The sequence below is a fragment of the Schistosoma haematobium genome, chromosome 1, assembly GCF_000699445.3.
Source record: "Schistosoma haematobium chromosome 1, whole genome shotgun sequence".
Taxonomy (NCBI): domain Eukaryota; kingdom Metazoa; phylum Platyhelminthes; class Trematoda; order Strigeidida; family Schistosomatidae; genus Schistosoma; species Schistosoma haematobium.
Genome location: NC_067196.1, coordinates 11601320 through 11622905, shown reverse-complemented (window position 1 = coordinate 11622905; position 21586 = coordinate 11601320). Strand labels below are relative to the sequence as shown.

At 30.8% G+C, this 21586-nt stretch overlaps 1 protein-coding gene across 1 annotated transcript; it reads right to left on the bottom strand.

The window, feature by feature from the left end:
- Positions 1 to 4856: 4856 nt before the first annotated feature.
- MS3_00002555 (uncharacterized protein) lies at positions 4857 to 20769 on the bottom strand. The gene is made up of 4 exons (XM_051210151.1): positions 18837 to 20769; positions 17427 to 17447; positions 9198 to 16065; positions 4857 to 7181 (listed from the first exon to the last, which is right to left on the bottom strand). Exons 3-4 carry the CDS (start codon positions 9322 to 9324, stop codon positions 6838 to 6840), a joined length of 471 nt encoding a protein of 156 aa, XP_051073147.1. The 5' UTR covers positions 9325 to 16065; positions 17427 to 17447; positions 18837 to 20769; the 3' UTR covers positions 4857 to 6837.
- Positions 20770 to 21586: the final 817 nt, after the last annotated feature.

The following is a 21586-nucleotide window of genomic DNA, read 5'->3' as shown; positions in this document are numbered from 1 at the left end:
TAAATATGAATTGTATAAAAAATTATAGTAAGATAAAAACCTTCATAATATAAGCGTATTTAGTCGTTTATCTTCCCATAGATTTTGAGTTCTAGTATTCCTTCATATCTACACTTACATTTCATTCTTTTAAACCCTGTCCTCAACCTATGGTCATTTTTGTTGTTGCTACGTTATTTCAACTACATTGCTATTCATTTTGTTAATTTGACCCTGCCTTACTAATGTATTATGGTGTGTGCTACTGATGTCGACAGATATAAGTAGTATATTTAATCAATCGAAGATGGAATGTCTGGAGGTCGAAGGTTGAGAAAATCAATGAGAAGAGAATGAGAACAGAGAGTGATTAGTATGGAATCGAGGGAACAGTAAAGTCTTAAACAATTGATGGATATTTTGCAACTGAAGTATTTACAATATGGTTGTCAGGTTTTATCAAGATATTCTGTAATGTATCAAAATGTATTTGGTTGTCCCATCCTGTGTTCTCGTTCACTATACCATAACTTAGGGTCATAAATGGTCAGCAATTTTTCCTAACATTTGATCAACATAATATATACATACAGCCGTTATCTTAATACAATTTCTTTTACAATTTACACTTATACACACACTAACAACATGTTTCACATTCAGCATTGAATTAATACTATTCAACTATTTGTTCAGTAAACAATTCATTTGTAAACCATAATATTTATATTCAGTAATTGTAATATTTGATTATTTTCATTGAAGGATACTACGGCGTGCCTCAGAAGATAGTCAATATAATACGAAACTACTATGATGGATTAAACTGTAAAATTGTGCATGGAGGACAATTGACAGATCGTTCGAGGTAAAGACCGGTGTCAGGCAAAATTGCTTACTCGCACCAAAGGAAGAGAAGAGGAATACCAAAGAACACATTACGCCGGGAAATGGAGATAGACATGAGAAAAATGAACAAGAATTGGATGGAATTAGAAAAGAAGGCCCAGGACAGAGTGGGTTGGAGATAGCTGGTCGGCGGCCTATGCTCCATTAGGAGTAACAGGCGTAAGTAAGTAAGTAAGTAAGTCCACTGAAGGGACTTGAGTCAAACATTCAATGCATGTCAATTTTAATTGTTCATAGTTTTATAAATTCAATTTCAATTTTAATGGTAGACTAGTGACATTTAAAATGATGTAAAATAATCAGTAGTATATATCATCTGACAATTGAATATATGTTATAAGCCAACCAAATGAACTTACTTCCACCTGTAAGATAAACAAATCATATGTAAAGCAATTAATGATCAATGGATGTTAATTATTAATAAATATTTTGCATGCATGATAGAATTTATAATGTCTAAAAAATAAATATAATATCTGTAGTTCAAGTTCCGTGTGCTGATGAGTACTATACTAGGACGAAACAGTTGTCTAGTGCTTCCAGGTTTTCAGTGATGGTCTAGCATAGATGGATTCGTAAATTCAACTTTGAAAACATAAATAATTCATCGCTTTATAAGAATAATTTATCAAATATTCAGTTTAGGTAAATTATAATCAGTCTGTAAACTATACGTATTCATGATCGTTAAGTCTGATTTACGTCCTCTGTCCTTAATCATTTCCCTTAGACTCTTTCGTGCTTCATTTTATACTACTTATTATTATTCAGTAAACAGTTGTATCGCTAGCAATTTTTAAGCTTATGTTGTAACGCTAGTTTGTGGTGTAATATCCTGAAATATTTACATATACTTATAACATTTATTATATGTATCATTATAATTACTTTATCGCAATCATTGTAGCAGTTATTCACAAGTTTTTTATTTGTTTAACCCTTATTTAAGCTCAACGGATTTCATATTGTTCTCTCTTGGTTCGGTTTTTGCTTGTTGATAAGCTGTTACCAAGTTTAGACACAGCCAATAGCTGTGTTTTGCACTATCATATGTTGTAATTATTCTTTATGTTACTATTACAGGAAGCCCTTTTTATTTCAGACAAAAGGACTCCATAAACTCCGTAGACACCTCACAAGTTGAGGTATCTTATTCAATAAAGAACCGCTATTTTAGACAAATTGTTATTTTATGAACTTTGATTTTGCTCATATCTCAATTGGGTGAATTGGACAATTCGATAGACTTAACAATGATAAAGTTTTAAGCAAAATATAATTCTGTTAAACAATTATTGTCTGTATAATAAAATTACAATTGGTGAATAGATAAATATATAAAACGTTGAAAATGTCCTGGTTCATTTTAATTGTATATTAAAATGACAAATTTCATATTCTTAATTTAATATGAAGTCTACTTACTTGAAGAAATACTGCTCTCTCTTTCATATGAGTGTCCATCTATGAAATTATAGGCAAGAAAACAAGACTTTAAATTACTACTACTGATGAATAACTTCACAGAAGGTAATCAAACAACAAATATTTGTAAAATAATACCAGAATACATCCAATGAACACAAGTTCATTGAGCCAGTAAATTTTAACGTCATTTATAATAAAAGCAAGTTCATTGTTGTTGTTGTTGTTGTTGTTGATTTTATGGACTGGAATCAATCAGTTGTTTTTTATTTCTTTGTATCATTAGTAGATTGTCTTGACAGTGTTGTTAAGTTATAAGCATAATTAGGAAAACTTTTAATAGTTATTATATTTAGAGTTCAGGACGTGTGTTTATGCTATTTCAAACACTTCGGGTAGATATATTTGGAATCGGCTTTGATGTTCACACCAGAATGTAAATCCAATGCCTGCCACCTTAAATGCTCAAAGAGGTCCTCACTTAGCTGCTGAATATGTGTTCTAACATTAATGTGAACATTAAATTTAAGGTATAAATACATTTAACTAATGAGTTCGAATTAGGGAAGAGCATACGTCTTGGTTGCTACTGCTAGTCACTCATGAGTGAATAGAGTATAACAGAGAATCCTTCTGATCCCTGTTTTCATTTTCTGATTGCGTTCGGTGGGAGCTTGAGGACCAATAATAATTAGTGTCCTCGTATAGTTTTTCATTAATAGCTATGTCATTTGGTAAATAGGTGGTCATCAGTTCTACAGGTAATATAACCAAGCTAAGTTATGAATGAACTAGACAAAGAATACAATGCTTGACGTAATAACGATCCGATCACACAGGGCACAACAAAGGTCAACTGTTTGTTCCACTTCTCACCATTGCATCACATTCATAACTAACTTTTTACGTTTAATAAGTGTATTTAACAAAATAAAAAGGTAATGGATGATTTAACAGTGTTACCGGACACAAGTTAGATCATCAAAACATCATTGTATATTTCATATAGTACAATTATAATGTTAATTATCTATAAACTTACTACACACTGGTGTTGAACTTCTTGTTGGTCGTCTCATTGATGTTCTGATAGACACACGATTAGAACCCGAAAAGTCATCTGTAGAATTGATTAAAATATTTTACATAATTAGATCAATGAAAATAACGTTGTTTCAGGCTATGATATATAAGTTTATTCAATACTATTTAGCTCAACTCAATAAGATATTCTATAAATATCCTGTAATCTACTGATTATTACATCAATTTGTACATAGATCTAAGATGTCTTACAAGTAAGATGGAATATAGAATACTTAAATGCAGAATATATATGAACAAATCGGCTAAAAATATACCTGATGGTTTCGTATTCGTAACTGTAAAAGTAAATTAAATGAAGAGAGTATGGAAGTTTGAGTTCAACGATTTGAATATTATTAATTTTAATTCAACATGATACAATATCCTTGAATGTTTTTGTACAAAGTAGCTTTTATGTAGAAGAGAAGTTTTTAGTTGAACATATTACATAAAGCTAACATATATGCTGTCGATATTTTCCAGAAAAAAATTTACTTCCTATTTATGTTTGTAGCTTAAAGTCAGTTTTCTCAATAAACCTCAATTTCGCTTAGTTATTGTCAAACTTTAGATTTGTTTTATTTACTTATTTATTTGAACACATAAATATCGGTACAAAGAGACACCAAATACATGTGCGCCACACAAGTCACTTGATTTGTGTGTGGGCTGTAATACTGCTCGGGTGCCCAGACCGAAGTAAGTGGTTTTCTTAGAGAGTCACACCAGGAGCATTTGACTTTAAGGTCTAATCCACAACGCAGTGGGGCAATATTAGGACATGCAGTCCCATAGTAGCTAGTGACCAACGATTTGTTCATACGCCGTTTGTTCCTTCAGGATCATGGAGCTCATGTTCACCACCAACTCACTTAGGTGCACCCTCCGTGTCCACCAACCCGGTTACAGCGTCGGACATTCATTTTTCGTATTTTCAGTTTCTTGAACAGCAGTAATGCCGCGAGAATGCAGTGAGAAGGACTTCCCTAGTAGAGGCTGTATACGCGTGACCATGTTAGAGCAGGGAAAGAGAGCTGACTCTCCCCACCCTCGGCCGTACTAGAGCATTAAGTTGTATCAATTTTCATAACTCCGCCCTGAGCCCCTCTGAGGCTACTACCTGTCTCAAGCCTGGATAAAGGAGGTGGTTTTGGCATGGGGTTAGCGACCCAATCACGTAGAAAACTAACTCCCTATATATGTGTTCATTTGTAAAACTAATTAAAACAAAATATCAGGTTTTATTATCAATGAATTATTTATTCATAATGTAAATTGGTTACTGTAATATAGTTAGTAGTATATATATTCAGTTAAAAAAACTATGTCAAATACATACCTATTGCTGCAAACAAAACAAAAAACAAAAATAGGTGTGTATCACTTTCTTACTATATATATATATATATATTCATTTATTTATAATGTATATAACATAAGTATTTAATTAGAGTCTTCCATTAAGTGATCATGAATAAAGAACTTTTCAGCATAATATGATAAATGAACGTCTTTTTCAAAGTTACAGTTATGTAATATACCCCCTTGTGGGCCAGGGTAATTTTACATTAGTTTCCAGGAGAACCAGACATCATATAGACTTTCACGTAACAACCCAAACATTGCACCCCAGTCCCGTTTAATAGGAGAGCTAGGTTAAACACACAAGTTGTGTTTAAATGTATGAAATTAAACTGACGATATCAGAAGTTTGGTTGTAATGTGTATCATATGTTCGACATAAATTTAGAATTTTTTGTGGAATTGGACTGATAATACTATGATCTGTTCAGGAAATCACTTCAATTAAACCTCCATTAAAATATCTTAAATTTATTTGGAAGAGATATTTCATGATAATTTAACTATTATTATCTAGTTTATCAAAGATCATAAGCTATCACTTGTCTGTAAATGCCTTAAATATACGGCAGATATATCATTTGCAAAAATATTAATATTCATAGTTTAGATTGTTGATTCATCACGGAACATAATCAAAAACCTTAGAGTAGCGAACAGATATTTCTTCCTGATGTAAGACTGAATTATCCGTTATGAACATTCAATGAGGACGAACCTGTAGACCACTGAACTGGAATCCAGTGATTTATCTGTCTAACTTTAATCGACTCGTGATATTGTGTAATTATCTGTTATTTGCTGTAATTAACTCTCTCACACTCAACATAGTTTTACTCCAATGATAACGGTTTCACATTAGAACTCTAGGAATTACATCTTAAAGCTAGTGTAGTGTATTATAGTGTATATATAGTGTAATGTAGGTGAATCAGTGAGGAACGGAAAACTTTCACATGTTGATTCCCAGCAGTGTCACGAATGAGAATACTAGAATGAAACATCTTCTTATTTTTCAATAGTTATATTTTTCTATCAAATATTTAGTGACATGCTATTGCCAGTTCTGTGCAACATTTGTGATTAGACTGAAGCCTCAAATATACCTATAGCTATTGAACATAAGATTTAACAAATTCAATTTAATATTAAGAGGCTTATCTCTTTCACGAAAAGATATTCTCTAATCACAGTTTTCTGATAAGTGAGGTATACTTGAAAAAATCATAAACAATTAAACTTTCTAATAGTGATAAATCTTCTAATTGGACGCTAGATTGTGTTTCCAAAGCTCTTCTAGTAATACACAGGCTAAACCTACACAGAATTCTGAACATGAGAGAGAAGGTACGAAACATGGAAGAAATGCTTTATTTCGAGGTTCGTTTATGTACAGAAAATCCAGGGTATTTATAGCATTTTAGATGAATTTGGGCTTCCGGTAAGTTTTGGAACGCTACTAAACATAGTAGCAGTATAGGTAATCATGCAATCAGAAACGCGACATATGACGTTTCACTTTCTAGATGTTTCTAGTAAGATTTCTATCGCATGTTGGTTGGATTGGGGGTTTCCTCAGAGCTTCCAAAGCCATTTCGGCTTTTTTCGAGGAATTTTCTGGACCTCCCAAACAAACGGCTTATCAAACAAATCTGTAATATGAATTCACTAAAAGCAATAGCCTAAAAACTTTTAGAAATAAGCAGATGTTCCTGAGAAAAGTAATAAAACAAACTTCTCAAATACAATTTTCTAAAGGAATACAAAACTAAACAATATGATTCATTTTAAGTATTTAAATTCATTATTTTAATTATATGAGAATAGTGTATTGTTTAATAAGCAGTGACCAGTGAAGTACAACCAGGTGGTTTGTGAAATAGTAACTCACTAAAGACAATGGTGGACGGTGGTGTGACTTCGTGGATGGGTTGAAGTTGAATATTAACACCGTTAGATACCGGCTCAATGGTCTAGAGCATGTGGTTCACGCGCAATACTTATAGGTCCTGGATTCGAATCCCGCGGGCGGGATATATATATATCGATACACAAGAATTAATAATGAAAAGATTATAATCCAACGTAATTATCTAAATCATCTAACTTACTTGGACGTTCATCTGAATTCATGAAGTTTAAATTGATCACTGTTGGACTACATAATGAATTGTGCGCATCATCTGTATTCGGTAAACTAGTAGTAGTGACATTTATAGTTTTAGGTCGTAAATCTTCAGAACTTCTTGTATATACAGATTTAAAATGTATATCATCATTATTTGAAAATGAAGTAGGTCTGGAACGTTGAAAGTCTCCACTACGTATTGAACCAGTTCTAGAACGTTCATCTTCGTTTATTATAGAGTGTCCTTCAGGTAAATATGGTGTATGATCCCAGTAACATTTGCATCTTTCTAAATACAGAAAATAATTATATATAAGAATTCAAAATTTAAAAAAGTACAGAAATGAGTAGTCATATTTTATCGTTATGTAGCTTGAGAAGAATGCATAAACTGGCTTGTCTGGAAGCTAGAAAAAACTAGGTTGGCTCGACATTGGACTAGCCACTACAGTTATTATTTTATTTACAATAAACCATTTTTACTTTCGCTCATGTATTACTGAGCAGTGGTTTGTCATATAATATATTCTGATACGTAGAGTACCCAGAGTATGCATGGAAATCTGTTTGTGGTGTATGCTACTTATGTCGACAAACATAAGTATTATGTACCATAAATCAGAAGTGGAATGCATGGCAACAGAAGGCTAGGAAGATCGAATTGAAGGAAGCAAAAAGGTAAATAGAAAGGAATCGAGAATTGGAAAAATCATACAGAATGTAATGGACAGTTGATGGGAGATTTGTAACTGACTGGCATTCATTTAATATAGAAGACCAGGAAGAACATTGGTGCAATGATACTTGAGTTCATACAGAAAGACTAGAATGATTTTAAACTTTAAATATAACAATGAATAACTTTCAACTATTAACGCAATATTGATGATAAAATTTCTTAGGATTTTAGTAGTCTAGTGTCTTTGAGGTTCATTTAGGAATCATTTTCACCGTTCTGATAATCATTCATGTAAAAGTGACCTTTAAAGTTATTCTGTAAGTAATAAGTTAATTCGTTCTAGTTAGCTGTCTAGTGACCTTTGTTGTTTTCATATGTTCTTATACTCTTCTTCAGTATCTTTCTGTTAACCACTGATTGTGTGACTAAATAACTTCCGCTTTTTGAGTTTGATCTATATCACTATATTTGATTATCAATCGATCTGAATGTTGTCTTCCTTGTAACTTATAGGTATTCTACGAGTTTCTCCGATTCTAAATTTTAACGTATCTTCATTACAATTCATGTCTGCTTTTGTCCACATTTATTCAAATCATATAATCCCACTATATATCTATTTCCACTTATGCGTGAGTGAAAGAAGATACATAGGATTACAAAAACTTAAACTTTCACAGCAATATAGGGGATTTTCAAATTGTAAATATTCACAAAAGATCAACAATAATTAAGGCTTTTCGTCATAGTAACCTGAATTACATTTTGTAAGAAATCTTATTCAGGAATATAGTTAATTTTTTAAACTTTAATTCATCATTAACTATGTAGGGATACTAACCCTAACTCAGGGTTTGAAAAGTCGGAAAAATGAAAATTTCGCAAATGTGATAAAAATGATCTTGGTGGACTTGTAATAGTATTCCGACACCTGACAATGAGTTTTAAGCGTTCTTTAAGCCCTAACGCTTCAGGCTAGGCTATTTCATTTACTATCCTACATATGTGTTGTATGCAGTATAAGCTATATGGCTATGTTGAGCTGAAGGTCTTATATGAGACTGGAGGTTTGCCATTGATATTGTGGATGGTTCGGCATTACTTTGGCAAGTTTTTCTGACTGTTCATGCATAAAATTGGTTTGCTGGTTAACCGATTTCATTGATACTGGTGGTTGCTTTTTAGTGTTCTCAAGGGCCATTGCCATTTTGACACTGTAACACATGTCTTCATAGCTAACATTAATGAATTTGACTATGGTGTAAGCGAAATAGGTCAACTTTGGCCTGTTCGTGCTGTGCATAATTGATTCATGCGATCATTGATCGGAATAACTATACATGTGACGTGAATGTGTATATGAGTGGTGCGAACGGTCCACCAGGATGCTTGTTACCTGTGTGGTTGCGCCACAGGATTGAGCTGTACTATTCAGATTGTAGCGTTAAAGCCTATACGGTATCTGGTTCTCCTGTGAAGCGAGATTGAGCTGTACTGTTTGGATTGTCACAATAAAGTCTGGATGGTGTCAGATTCTCCTGAAAACCAATGTAAAATTACCCTGGCCCACAAGGGTATATTATATAACGATAATAACTATCGTTAACTATATGCAAGAAAACTAACCTGATAATCCTAGACTTTCTCTAAAAGATCGTCTATGACTTGATCTAATTGAATTACGATCCAATGAATACATACTTTCTGTGTCATTACAAAAACAAATAAAAACATTGAAATGAAACAGGATCATTATTGATTTCAATGAAATAATAATGAGATTGTTTAGAGAGAAAACTACTACGTATCATTCACAAAAACTACTAATGTAAATGTCTGAATACATACTGTCTATCAAAACAAAACAAAAAAGAAATTAAAGAACAGTATAGCTGTCAATATAGTCAAAGTATATTCTGTCCTTGATAATGAACCATCATTCATAATAAGCACTAATTAGTATTCTTAACTATATCACTTAGAATTCTACAATAATGTACGACTGATTGATATCAGTAAATGGATAGAAATAAATGTAAATGTCGTAAATTCTCATCATATTCTGATTGCAAAACTATAGATATGATTGACAAGATTATGTAACAATGAAAAATATTAACTAATGAATGATTCTTAATAGAAAGAAAAATACCTACAGTGTATTAAGAATCATAATAAATAAAGAGAATAAACTGATTTAGAAAGAAGGTACAATCTTGTTGATGAATCGGTTGTTTATCTAGTTTGAAATTATCTGTCGAAGAGATATTTTTATAGTTGAACTCATGAGCTAGACCATCATGGAAAACCAGGAAGCATTGGATAGCCGTTTCGTCTTAGTATGGGACTCTTCGGCAGTGCAAAACCACATTTGCACTCGCGGGATTTGAACCCAGGACCTATCGGTCTCGCTCTCGAACATTTAAGCTGCAGACCACTGACCTGGCATTCAATGATGTAATGTCTAATTCTTATGTTTATTTATCATCAGAACAATTTTTCTAATAAAATATGACGATAGTACAAACTAATTATTTTAATCATATAGAAAAACCACAATATAAATATAGCCTTAACTAGAGCTCATAATATTCAATAAACTAATGATAAATGTCTTTAAAGAAAATGAAATTAAAGGGGAACCATCTTGATTCTACATTTTGTATTGTTTGTTTAAATTATCCCATTGATATTCATGACTGTAATTGATCAGTCTATTACTAGCATATGTGTATCCTATGCTAACTGCCTCGATATTGACTTCAATCACAAGCATTATAAGCAAAGATAGATGGTGGCCAGTAGTGGAATCCAAGAAGCGCGTTTCCTCCTATTTGGGACTTATCAGCTGGATGTACCTGCATTCTAGAGTTGATATTTATTCCATGACTCTAACCCAGTACCTCTTACTTCGAACGCCACTTAGCTAATAGGTCCTGAGAAGATACAAACAAACAATACCAAGTGAATTTATACTTCACCTCACTATACAAACTAGTGAATATCTGGACTCAGTAGCTAAGTGAATAACGTCATACTGTTTGAAGCGACCGGTTCTAAGTTTGAGAAGTGGAGTGAACATCAACTCTAGAATACAAGTATATCCAATTGACAAGTTCAAAATAGGACAAAATGCGCTTCTTACATTCTACTTCTATCCACCATCTATCCTTGTTTACCTTGATTCTTGTTTTTAAACAAACTGATAAAGTTAAATCAAGAAAATTAGTAAAACTATTTGATATACATATAAACATGTTTAGTATAATAACACAAAATTATAATGTATACAATATGATAATTCAAACTACAATGTTAGTATTTGTCACTTTTCATACAAATCTACGATAGAACAAGATTCATTTAGATGATAATTATCAATTTATTTCATTACATAATCAATGACATAATTTATTACATCAGAAGGGGTTTTTGTGGAGATTGTAGTAATTTCAATTGTTGAGATCATGAGTCAATTGAAGCTAGACCACCATAGTTATACACTTAAATCATTGAATAATTCAATGATTTCATTATTCTTCATATGAAACTGATTTAAAGTCATTTCCCTTATCCAATTATTCACAACAACTAACATCTATTGAATTCCATTATTTATATCAATCAATTTAAGTGTATTATTAATTTTTCAGAAGAGGGTTTTGTAGAGATTTTAGTCATTTCAGTTGTTGACATCATGAGTCAAGGGATAGTAAGAGTTGCCTTGACAAATAATGAACCATATAATTCATTGTTTACTAATAATCAAAGAAAAAAAAGATCAATGTAAAGAAAATATAATTGAAGTAGTTGAATAATGAAACATTTAAAAGTAAGTAGATAAAATTATCAATATAATATCCTGCATTATTATAAATTGATTGAAGTTACAAGTGTATACTTATGTATACTAACTTAGTCATTTATAGATAGTATTCATTCCAGAGATCGAAGGTCCTAGGTGGAATATTTTATGGTGGAGCTATGTGTGTATACTTCTGAGGAGTTTTGTACTCGGTAGAGATAACTATTCAGTCCTTCCTTCTATTTAATGAATGTTTTATTTAGGGTCAATTCGAAATTTCAATAACATTCAATAACCTTTATAAGCCCCATAGTAGTTAAAAGGAAGGAAGTAAAGAATTAAGCGTAATTTAGTATTTCATAGTTTGTTTGACAGAATGTATATAGCGTGAATCGAATAAACCAATAGAGATGAATTTATGGGATTTCAATCTTAAATGTAATCCAATATTGTATTGTTTAATTTTATATTGACATGTAATTCCTCTAATGAGATTGTTATATTTTGAGTTTACATTGATGTCATAAACAACTAGTACTTGAAATGTATGAAGCTCAGAAAGAAGAAGAAATGGAGTGGGGTCATTACGGCGATTCAGATGCCTCTTTGACTAATCGATTCCCCGTCAATGTGAATCGTGATTGCTGGGTAAAGTACAATCATCCAAAAATAGCATCGGATGCCGATGTAGTTTTTGGAACACACAATCACTATTATTATAATATTATTATATTTTACTCATGTTTCTAATGAAATAAATTACTTGAAAATTATAAAGACTATTATTTTATAGTTGAGATCATGAGTCAATTAAAACTAGATCATCATGAAAAGCCTAAAAGCATTGGACGGCTGTTTCGTCCTAGTACAGGACTCCTCATTATTTGTCTTAAGTTTCAGTTGTGATCTTTTTTTTAAATCTAAGATAAGAGGATGAACTTAATAAGGTATATTTCGTATTCTATTTAAAGTATAAACTGAGAATCTTTGTCATTATTCTATCCCCATGTTGTTATAACTTTCGAATGAACACTAATCCTTTGGGATATTTGTTGTTAAAAGAAAAATCACTGACTTAAAATGAATGCAAACAGTTATTGTACATGCTGTATAACAAAATAAATGTTATAATATCTGCTGTGAGTCAACACTGAACTAACCAGATAGAAATTATGAATATAGACAAGTAAATGTTTTAATGAATTGAAAATAAAATGGTGAGACTATAATTTATGGACGAATCAATCAGATTTAAGATGATCGATCTTCAAATTTTGGCGGGAAACCAATTCATCCACTTGGTTAATTAGAATTTTGGAATTATAGCTGATGTCAATTCGTGATTAAAAACCATAAATCTAATCTAAATCATAATTCTAATTCTTCACACTGGTTTTTAGTCCTCATTTGATGCTAGCTATTAGGCGGACACTCTCAAAGTCAGCTTAATGTCATTCAAAGGTCATCTATAAATTATAATCTCAACGATAAAATTGTTACATTATTATTTCAATGTAAAGTCGTTTATTATATCATTTTTAGTATAACCTTGTAATTTATGAGAAAGAAAAATTGTAAATAAACATCTATCCATTTGTAACATTTGCCAAATTCATGGATACTGTAGTGACTGTGCTTCGTTGACCAATCACCCTCGTAACCGTTACCATATAATCCTCAGCGGTGTTTGAAATCAGAAGGCAAAGAGAAGTAGTGACTACAGTTTTATTAGCAGATAACTCAGATCAAAAAGCAATGAGGCGAATGAGTGAGTTAGCGAACCGAGATTGTAGAGTGTATATGTGCATGTATATATATAGGGAAATGAATGGATCATCGAATCAATCAAGCAGTTAATGAGTTGCTATAATACACTACTAAATAGATCTTTTACAAAAAAAAAAATAAAAGAAACCATTCCAGAAATGTTATTCTCATCAAAAAACTAACTATCCGACAGTATGATGTAGTAAACTACTTTGTTTCAATATGAGATAGAAAAAAATGTTTTTATACATAGAATGCATACATTTATAGATTGTATTATTTATGGAATATACTCAATTAGTGAGTAGTTAAATTCCATTAAGTACTTTGCTTCAATTTCAAAATCTATATTTATATGTTTTAACAATTCTACCCTCATGATCATAACTGAAATCTTCTCAACACTTTCAAGACAAGTATATTATTACTTTCACACTAATAACACTATACAACTTCTAATCACTTTGACGTTTTATAACATTCATTGATAAACTGTTTATGATGAACAACAATGACAACAAAATTAGTTCTTCATAAAACAAAAATAAAAAAATCCAGGCAATTTATTCTTTAATTTAAATAATCTGATACGCCTTAATAGATGAATCAGATAATTATTCAATTCATTATGGTGATAATAATAATTTTTTTTTAATTTGGCATTTATTAAGATTTTAATGTATGTATATATTATACGTGACAACTATTTGTTTTTTTTATAGTTGTCATAGTAACCAACAGAAGTTTTCTTTTCCTTTTTTTTCTTTTGTTTTTTTTAATTTGAAAACATAAAAATAATCATTTCAAGTTATGTAATAAGCAACAAAATTAAAATTTATTATATAATGAATAAATAAATATAAAGAATGTATTTCTTTAGTTTAAATGTTTATATTAGAATGAAACATGTGATTGAATAATTATAATTTCGGTATTTCTATACTTATACTTTGAAAAGGCTTATTATTGTATAATAATTATATTCTTAATATGATTATGCATTCTATCACTCGGGTTTCTTCTCATTTGCGGATAAATCTTTCGCCTTTTACTAAAGATTAGAGAGAGAGAGAGAGAGAGATAAGTAACCATTTGAGGTATTCAAGTTTCTAATAAGATTGATCCGATTTGAAATGGTATGAATTATTTAATGGAATTTTATCATTCTTGGTTAACATTTGAGTATCGTGTATTGATACTGACATGAAATTACAAGTTGATAAAGAATAAATGAAATTTAACTAGCAATAGAATCTATAATGTATGTGTTTGTATTATTTGTGACTAATAAGCTGAATATACTTGGATTCTGAAGTGAACATCAATGCTGGAATGGAGGTATATAGAGTTGACTGATATTGAATAGGACAAAAAGCATATCCTGGATTCCAATGTTAGTCACATTCCATTCACTCAAAAATAGGAAGGTTAATAGGTTTGGATAGTGTCTACTATTAGAATTTAAGATTAGCATTTCGCTTTATTTAAAATTAACTATTTAAATGTATCTCCAGTTGTGCTGATTATTACACAACAATTCAAACCCAATACACTTGACCAATTCACTATTTACTGAGTCATTAAGTTCAAGTGTTCACTAAATTATTCAGTGGGTGTAATAATATTATTAGTACATTGTAATAACCAGTTATTATCACATGAAGCAAGGTAAAAAGAAATAATTTTCTCAAGTAATAACCTGTCAGATATGATCGGCAGAAATTATCTCTAATTAGAAAAGATTCTTGATCTGAATTCTAAACCCTAGATAAATATATTCTTGTATAGTTTGAACTCATTATGTTAACTTAGCTTTCTGTTACTAAGTGCCCCCTTTTCAAATAACTACAATTTATGGTAATATATGATATTTTTAGCATACTTTTTTTCACTCATCATAATCAGTCAATCAAATAACGTAATTAGGCTACTTGCAATCCCTATCTTTCTTCAATAAAATAATCAAAGTCATTCAAATAATAATTGTGTATCATTTTATTTTTCATAGTTCTATCACATAGTTTTTAACGGTTACCTCTTATATAAATCATTAATCAACAAAGATTGAGAAGTATTATATTGTCTCTGATATAAATGATACTTTGCATTACATATCAAAATAGTGATTACGAAAAGAGTAAGAATAAATATTCTAGCAAAATAGTATGAATTCATTTTATCTCGTTGGTTCATGTCAACTGTTTACAATCTGTGATATTTAAACATCATTATTTTTTACATGAAAGAGTTTGGTCGGAAGTTACTTTGAAGACACATCAGTATAGTATAGTCAGGGTGTAATTAAACTTCATAGATTGAATATTGTCAATATATACCTTATATAAAAGAACATTCTATAACATTGATTGTAACAAGAGTTCAAAAGGCTAGAAACAAGTGATTAAATAATGAGTAAAAACTGATAGGAATTAAATGAGTAATCACTTGTTTCTATCCATCTAAACTGTTGTCACAATCAGTGTTGTAGAATGTTCTTTTACATAAGGTATATATTGACAATATTCAGTCTATTTATTTCAATTACACCCTTGCTATTCTATATTAATATGTCTTCAATATAACTTCCAGCCAAACCCTCTCATGTAAGTAATTATGATTTATACATATCAACGGTTGTAAACAGCTGATGAGAACCAACGAAATAAAATGAATACACACTATTCTGCTAGAATCTTTATTCTTGCTCCCTTCAATAATGATAAAAGGAACTATGTGTATAAAAAAACAATACAAAAATGTATTATCTTAAATTTGAATCACAAAATTCATAGTATAAAAGCCTTAATAATAGCCGGATATAACTTATGAACACTATGATATCATTATTGGAAACATTGTACAGTGAGAATATAAAAGATAGTATTATATAGTTTATTAACTTGCCTCTTGATGTATCGTTATCTGAAAATAATGTTCACTAAATTTTAATTTTAAATTCATTGAAATAAATGTAAATAAGTATTTCAGTAGTAAACATAGTCCAATGATGAAAAAAAAGTTCACAGAATGTTGTGTATATATATACATTTTCTATAGTATTGTGGTGAACGAGAACACTAATGGAGACAATCGAGTGCATTTGAATATAATAATATAGAATCAGTTAGTAAAATCTGAGAACCATACAATAAATAATTCATTTGCAAAATGTCAATCGATTGTCTTAGACTTGATTGTTCTTTCGTTTGCACATCAGTCATCCTCTGTTCTCGCTATCTTTTTTTCGATCTTTCCAACCTTCACTTTCGATTGGTGATGCATACTACTTATATCTGTTGACATCAGTAGCACATGCCACAGTATGTTTATGATAAATCGGATGTTTGATTTAATATTTTAATATAATAGGCTACAATATGGTCTTAAACACATTTATTCCTTCCAATTTTGCTTGAAAAATATATACAATCACATGATTTTAACATTTTACAATGATGCTAAATTGTTCACATAATCATAAGCCAAAAAACAGTAATGCTTACAATTAGAGGACACTCTAAATCTCTTTTATATATAATAATTTACAGTAATGGTTGATTATATTAATCTTCTTAAATTGTTTCTTATTATGTAACTCGAATGAGCTCAGAGAAAAAAACTCCATCAAAATCATCCACCTGAGTAACAAATCTTCTCCACCATTTCAAACTCGAGTGTTATAGTGTTAGTAATAGTAATCAATAAATTTTTTGATATCGTATCTTTGAAAATCCCAAACATCCATTACAATTCATCTAATATAAATATTCTATAGATTTAATTCCTTAATAGTCGACAATTCTTGAGCTGGTCAACTTTTAAACCGAACTATACATTGTTACTCAAATGATTCAATGAAAAAAAGATGTTAAACTGAACTGTTCTAGTATATGTATCAGTATGAGGATTTTTAGAGATTGTAATATTTCACAGTGGTCTACCTTAGATCAACTAGTGATTTCAATGGTGACAAAATAGATATGCATATATATGTATTCAACTGTTTTTGTTGATGAATGACAGTTGCTTTAGCAACACAACTAAGAACATACATAAGTATATTTTTATTAAATAAAATTTGATATTCTACTTTTTTTGTTTTTCGATTGTTAACACAATGAATTTAGTACACCATTAATAAACTATGGTGTATATATAAATAGCTAACTGCATAGTTAACTATGATACATCACTATGTTTGTTATTATTATAAATGTATCTTTGTTCATCTTTTCCGATATTTGAATATGAAGTATGAAATAAAATGAAAATGATTATCTTACTTGCTGATCCAGTATCATTCACTTGTTTAATCAAGATACAAAAAGGCGGTGTTAACAATATTATTATTATTATTAAAGGGTAATAATGTAAGGTAGAAATATGCCATGTTCTACATTATAAGCATGTTACTACAAAGATATGTGTAGTGTATAAACACACTTGTATGCTAGTATGAAGTGGTTTTCAACGTTAGTAAACAAAATAAATGGTGTACTAAGCCAACTATCATAGTTCTAGAGTACAAAATCTGTAATCTATTCCAATTCTAATAATCTAATGTGTATTTGAGAGAAAATCCCGATGCATTAACTTAATGCATATATATACCAATATATCCCTCAATTTATTTGTACCTACCTTTTGTATATTACCTATTTGTACTTTATATGAAATGTAACCATACCCTTTAATTCTTAAAAAAATATTTTCCTTAATTAATAGATGACAAATAACTTCACATAAAATTTAAAGTAACGTTTCAATAGTTGAGATCATGAGTCAATTAAAGTTGGACCATCACAGAGAACCCAGAAGCACTGGATGACCGTTTCGTCCTAGTGTGGAACTCCTCAGCGGTGTGCGTTCACGATTCCGTCTCGCGAGATTCAAACTCAGAACCTATCAGTTTCGAGCGTGAACGCTTAACATCTAGACCACTGAGCTAGCCTGCATCCAAAGGTGTTAATGTCTAAATTCAACCAATCCACGAAGTTGCTCCACCGTCCACCATTGTCTTCAGTGAGTTACTATCTCATAACAGACCCGGCTGAACTCAACTGGTCACTGCTTCTCACTAGAATTTCAGGAAATACCTCTTGAAGCCAGTCATATGTTAATTAATAACAGAAGCTTCATTTGACTAATGATCTCAACTATTAAAATTACTATCAAAATCCACAACATAAACCCTTCTACTATAGAATTAACATTCAGCTAAGTTAACAATCCGTAAAATTATTGAAATCAATCCAATTTATCAACCAAATAGATAAGTCAAACTATTATGAAACCAGGATTCTCGTTAACAAGGAAGATGACAACTATTTAAGGTCAACAAAAAGAATTATTAAACACTTGTGGTGAAATTCTCATAGTTTATTAATATTTGAGGTTTTTCTCCAATGATATGGTTTAGAAAGACAAGGAGAGCTCAAAATATTAAATAACTTAATTTTAGCAAGATCTTCCTGAACGACAGATCTCTACAATCTGTAAGTGACATGAATACGTTAAGTTTACAGATTAATTATAATTTACTTAAACTGAATATTTTGATAGATGATTCTTATGAAATGGTGAATCATTTATATTTATATTTACGAATCAATCTAAGCTAAGATAATAAATATGATTGTAATATAGAGATAAACTAAAATGAAATAACTGAATCAGTTGTAAGATATACTCACGTTTTGCACTTCCTCCATCTGCTAAACATTGTCATTTTAAAAATAATAGATTTTAACAATGCAGTTTACTTCAAAGTCAATAGTTTAACAGTAATATTAATTTATAAATGAATACAATGCATTTTCCTGCGTACTAGTAAGAAACCATGACCAGTAGAGTTAATCTCTGTCGGGTGTGAGACAGTTATCCATTGAAGACAATGGAAGATGACCACACGATGTCATGGATTGATTAGAGACATTAATATCGTCGTCAGTAGTGCAGAAGTTAAGAGTAAAGTGTGAGACCAAAGATCCTAAAGTTGATTGCTGTGTGTAGAATCGTGGATAAGTACCGCTAAAGAATTACATATTATGACGAAACGACCGTTCAGTGCTTTCACGTTTTTAATTGAGGTCTAACTTAGATCAGTTCATGATTTCAGTTAAATGTAATAACTTTATTTCAAATATTTACTACTCACTGTTGACTAATCGAAACTTTACGTACATTTTTGTCCAGTGACACAAAACAAAATATCAGGAAACTAAGAAAATTTTCAGTTAGTCAATATATCATACTATTTGAAATGATCCACGACTATTAATTTATATCGTGTAAATAGTTTGTTAATCTCATTTAGATTTATTCTCAGAGTAACTTGATGCTTTATATAACATGAAACTGTTAAAACCATTGAAAATGAAGTTAATCTCTGCCATCATTTATCAGTATTTAATTTAACAATGATCATATTCACCAACCGATAAAGAAAAACAACAAACAACTGAACCATTAACTGGCATTTTAACGACATTGAATACGTAGTCAACATTCCTGTTCATTATGAAGTATAGATATTAAAATGTTTGGAGTAGATATTTAGTTCTATTTGACAGTCAACTAAAAATATTTTTCCAGTAAAACGTTGGAAAGAAATGATCATTATTATGATCCATTCCACTAACTCAATAAAGTAACTTTAAATTGATGAAAAATAAAATAAAAGTGTATAAAACTTTGGTAGCCCTTAATCTGTCTCCGATTAAATCGTATGAATGATTGTTGTCAAAATATATATACTGACTATTCTCGTATATAATTATCGACTTAAATCTCGTTAGTCAATAACGGAATGAAATAAGTCAAATACGAGAATGGATGTTTGAATACGTATATATTCGTACGCTCATTGTTTTGGAAAAGCAATCAGAAGGATGAAGCGAATAGAAGAGAGCGAAGCGAAATGACTCGCGGTGGAGAAGGCGTGTGAGCCAACTCCATTTCGATCAAGCGTTAATCAATACTTATAGTCACACAAAAATAAGTTGAAGACGTGTGATGAATATGATGAGAAGTGTACACACACCCTCATATAAAAACAGTCAAGGTTGATAAGTGAATAATTAGTAAAGTGAAAATGTGACTCAAGAAAAATAGATAAATCAGAGTGTCCAAAAGCTACAATAAGCTATGTGAACTTAACATAGTAACCGACATTACAAGTCCAAGAAGCATATAAAAAACCTTTAGTTATATAATACTACCATTATGTATTGTAAACATCCTAAGTAATTATTATCATCATTGAGTAAATAATATATTAGAAAAGTGCTTTGTTCTTGTATTTTCTCGAAAAAACAAACAAAAACAAAACATAGATAGCATGGAACGCTAAATGATAAAAAGTATTCAAATATCAATCTTATAACACCGTTCATCCTCATTAACTTGATGAACAAAAAAGTATATTGATTGAAATCATGAGTTAAATGAAGCTAGATCACCATAGAAAACCCGGAAGCACTGGACGGCCGTTTCATCCTATTGTGGGACTCCTCAGCAGTGTGCATCCACGATCCCGCACCCCGCGAGATTCGAACCCAAGACCTATCAGCCTCGCTCCAGATGCTTAACCAACTAGACCACTGAGCAGCATCCAATGGTGTTAATGTCTAACTTCAACCAATCCACGAGATTGCTCGACCATCTTCCATTGTACTGAGGTAGACACCTGTTTCTACCCGACACGAATTAGCTCCACTGGTCACGGCTTCTCACTAGAACTCCAAGAATTTTCTCACGAAGCTAGTCACTAGTTGGTTAAGCGCCTGGAGCGAGACTGATAGGTCCTGGGTCCGAATCTCGCGGCGTGAGGGATCGTGGATGCACACTACTGAGGACTCCCATACTAGGAAAAAACGGCCGTCCATTGCTTCCAGGTTTTCCATGGTGGTCTAGCTTCAATCAACCCATGATTTCAATCAAAAACTTAGCAATCTCAACAACCCCTAGACTGAAAAAAATATATCATGAAGAAGTAAATAAAAAAGAAACACAATATTTGTAATATTCCAAAATTAGATTTTCTAACGTTTCGTAACTCAACTTAACCCACTTCCTCAGGGAATAACTAACCAACATTAAAATGAATCCAAATTCTCTTGGATACGGAAGTATATAGAAAAATTTTTTATAATTCATATTTTAAATTGTCAATATTGTAATTCTATTGGCTATTGGTTATTACTTAAATAAAGTTTTTTTGTTTTTATTTTAGAAAAATAAAGAATCATACGGTTTTGCATTACTGAAATTATCCACTTGTTTTATAAAAACCTATCTGTATTACTTTTAAAAGAGTAGTGTATTTCAGTTTAGAAAAGAAAAAGACTAAAACAACTTATTGCCTTTGATAACTTTATATATTAAATATCATTAATTTGCTTTTGATCATTTCGATACGATAATATCTTTTATGGTATGAGGC